Source organism: Carlito syrichta, unplaced genomic scaffold (assembly GCF_000164805.1).
Source record: "Carlito syrichta isolate Samal-C Ts95f unplaced genomic scaffold, Tarsius_syrichta-2.0.1 Scaffold304639, whole genome shotgun sequence".
In the NCBI taxonomy this organism is placed as follows: domain Eukaryota; kingdom Metazoa; phylum Chordata; class Mammalia; order Primates; family Tarsiidae; genus Carlito; species Carlito syrichta.
The window spans coordinates 15,041-18,432 of record NW_007248735.1 but is presented as its reverse complement, the minus strand read 5'-3'; the positions used below and the strand labels follow the sequence as shown (position 1 = coordinate 18,432).

Below are 3,392 nucleotides of genomic sequence, written 5' to 3'. Positions count from 1 at the left end.
ACTCACCTCAGCCTCCCAAAGGCACGGGATTACAGGCTGAGCCACGGAGCCCGGCTCAGAGATCCTATATTTAAAAAAAATTTTTTTAGCCAGGCTCAGTGGCTCAGCCTGTAATCCTAGCAATTTGGGAGGTCGAGGCGAGTGGGTTGCCTGAGCTGGGCCTGGTAGTGCGCACCTGTAGTTCCGGCTACTTGGAACGCTGAGGCGGAAGGATCTCTAGCAGGTTGAGGCTGTGGTGGCCGGGAGTGTGCCACTGCACTCCAGTCTAGACGACAGAGTGAGACCCAACTCAAAAAAAAAAGAAAAAAGAAAAGAAAAACAAAAAACAAATCTTTCTAGTTGAGACCAGACCGGGCAACTTGGTGAGACCTCGTCTCTACAATAAGTCAAAAATTAGCCAGGCCTGGTATAACATGTGTCTGGTGTTCCAGCAGGTCAACACTGGGGTGGCAGTGAGTGTGCTACTGCACTCCAGCCTGGGCAACAGAATAAGACTCCAACTAAAAAAAAAAGAAAAGAAAAGAAAAGGACACTCTACCCACATATGATGTTGATAATGGAAGCCCCACTGTAGTCATTCACAAACTAGCAGAGGCCATGGGTCTCACACTGTACTTTGTACCCTGTTTGCAGCAGAGCTGGACAAACCAGTCCGACCTGACCCTTTCTTGCTTTGTATGATACCAGACTGCCTCCATGTAATCGTCTCTTCTTTCACAAATTCTTGTTGGTGACAAAGTCATTTACCTTTCTTCGCTTATTAGGATCCTGTACTACAGATCAGACCATGACCATTACAAAAGTACTTCTTCCAGAGACCCTCATGCTGTGCCACGTACAATTCAGTAATACGCTGCTAGACATTCCAGCAAGTAAAGTCTTTCATGTTCACTCAGATTTCAGCATGGAGAAAGGTAGGTTCCACTGCTTGAATCCAGTTTCCCCTTGTTTTCCTATTTGTATGATTATTCTAGTCTTATTGCACTTATATTTTCCAGTTTGTTTGGTTTTTTTATTTGAAGTCTCACTCTATCGCCCGACTAGAGTACAGTGGTACGCTCATGGCCACCGCAGCCTCAACCTGCTGGGAGAGCCTTCTGACTCAGCCTTCCAAACAGCTGGAATCACAGGCACATGCCACCATGGCCGGATAACTTTTTACTGTAGAGACGAAGTCTTATCAAGTTGCCCAGGTTGGTCTCAAACCCCTGGGCTCAGGCAGTCCTCTCATTCCGCCCCCCAAAGTGCTGGGATTATAGGAATGAGCCACCACACCCAGGCGCCTTCCAGTTTCATCTGATGTGTAACTGTGGAATCTTTCTGTCAACACTTTTGTTCAATCCATTCAACACATTTTTAACATGTGCCTCCTGAACATCTGTGCTTTTCTATTACAATTTACTATTTTCCTTCTTTATTAGTTCCCATTATCTTGTGAGGGTCTAGAAGGTGTCTCATACATCTTTTATTCCCAGCACCTTTTATCTCCAGTAGCACAGTGATTGAATTTTTTTTTTTTTTTTTTGAGTAGGAGTCGCATTCTGTCACCCAAGCTGGAGTGCAATGGCATGCTCACAGCCACCGCAGCATCGACCTACTGGACTCAGGCGATCCTTCTGCCTCAGCATTTCCAATAGCTAGAACTACAGGCATACACCACCATGCCTGGCTAATTTTTTAATTTATTGTAGAGATGAGGTCTCACCAAGTTGCCCAGGCTGGTCTTGAACCCGTGGCTCAGGCAATCCTCTCACCTTGGACTCCCAAAGTGCTGGGATTATAGGTATGAGCCACTATGCTCAGTCTGAATGTTTGTTTTGAACTGAAGGATATTCTAAGTAAAAATAATAGTATTAACAAGTGAAGGCAGGTGCAGTGACTCCTGCCTGTAAACCCAGCACTTTGGAAGGCTGAGACAGGACGATTTCTGGAGGTCAGAAGTTGATGACCAGCCTAAACAACACATCAAGACCCCTATCTCCACAAAAAAATAAATAAATTAGCCAGGTGTTGTGGCACATACCTGTAGTCCTAGCATCTCAGAAGGCCAAAGCAGGAGAATCATTTGAGCCCAGGAGATCAAGGCTGTACTGAGTTATGACTCTACTCCAGCCTAGGCAACAGAGCAAGACCTTGTCTTAAGAGATATTTTAAGAAGCATTCACAGGCCAGGCACAGTGGCTCAAGCCTGTAATCCTGGCAATTTGGGAGGCCACGGCAAGGGGATTGCCTGAGTCCAGCGGTTCAGGACCAGCCGGGCAACTTGGTGAGATCTCGTCTCTACAATAAACAAACAAACAAACAAATAAATAAAATTAGCCGGGCATGGTGGCACATGCTTGAAGTTCCAGCTACTAGGAAGGCTGAGGTGGAAGGATAACCTGAGTCCAGCAGGTTGAGGCTGAGGTGGCCGTGATCCTGCCACTGCACTCCAGCCTGGGTGATACAGTGAGACTCTGACACACACACACACAAACACACACGCACACATACAAACATTCGTGAGCCGGGTGCAGTGGCTCACACCTGTAATCTCAGCACTTTGGGAAGCCGAGCTGAGAGGACTGCCTGAGTCCATGGCTTTGAGACCAGTGTGGGCATCTTGGCAAAACTTCATCTCTATAGTAAGTCAAAAAATTAGCTGGGCATTGTGGCACATGCCTATACTTCCATCTACTTGGAAGGCTGAGGCAGAAGGATTGCCTGAGCCCAGCAGGTCGAGGCTGCGGTGGCCATGAGTGTGTCACTGCACTCCAGCCTGGACAACACAGTGAGACACCTACTAAAAAAAAAAATTCACACATACACACACACACACACACACACACACACACATACACACACACACACACACACACACACACAGAAAGCAGAAATAGTCAAGGTGTTGGAATAACTTTATATATTTAAGCCAATCTAAAAATGATAAAATTCGCGTGGTGGCTCACGTCTATAATCCCACACTTTGGGAAGCCGAGGTGAGAGTATTGCCCAAGCCCATGAGTTCGAGACCAGCCTAGGCAACTTGGCAAGACCTCATACCTACAATAAATCAAAACAGTAGCTGGGCGTGGTGGCGCATGCCTATAGTTTCAGCCACTTTGAAAGCTGAGGCAGAAAGATCGCCTGAGTCCAGCAGGTCGAGGCTGTGGTGGCCATGAGCACTCCAGCCTGGGCAACAGAGTGAGACTCCTACTCAAAAAATAAAAAATAAAAATAAATAAATAAAAATAATAAAATTGGCTGGGCTCAGTGGCTCAGCCTGTAATCCTGCGCTTTGGGAGGCCAGGGTGAATGGATTGCCTGAGCCCGCGGGTTCGAGACCCGCCTGGGCAACTTGGCGAGACCTCATCTCTACAATAAATAAAAAAATTAGCTGGGCATGGTAGCGT

At 46.8% G+C, this 3,392-nt stretch overlaps 1 protein-coding gene across 2 annotated transcripts in view; it reads left to right on the top strand.

The window, feature by feature from the left end:
* NUP210L (nucleoporin 210 like) overlaps positions 1 to 3,392 on the top strand; it is a 125,762-nt gene that overhangs the window by 111,971 nt on the left and 10,399 nt on the right. For both annotated transcript variants that reach the window (XM_008060522.1, XM_008060521.1), the window contains exon 35: positions 765 to 914. In XM_008060522.1, coding sequence (XP_008058713.1) covers positions 765 to 914 — 150 coding nt within the window. The remainder of the gene's footprint in view (positions 1 to 764; positions 915 to 3,392) is intronic.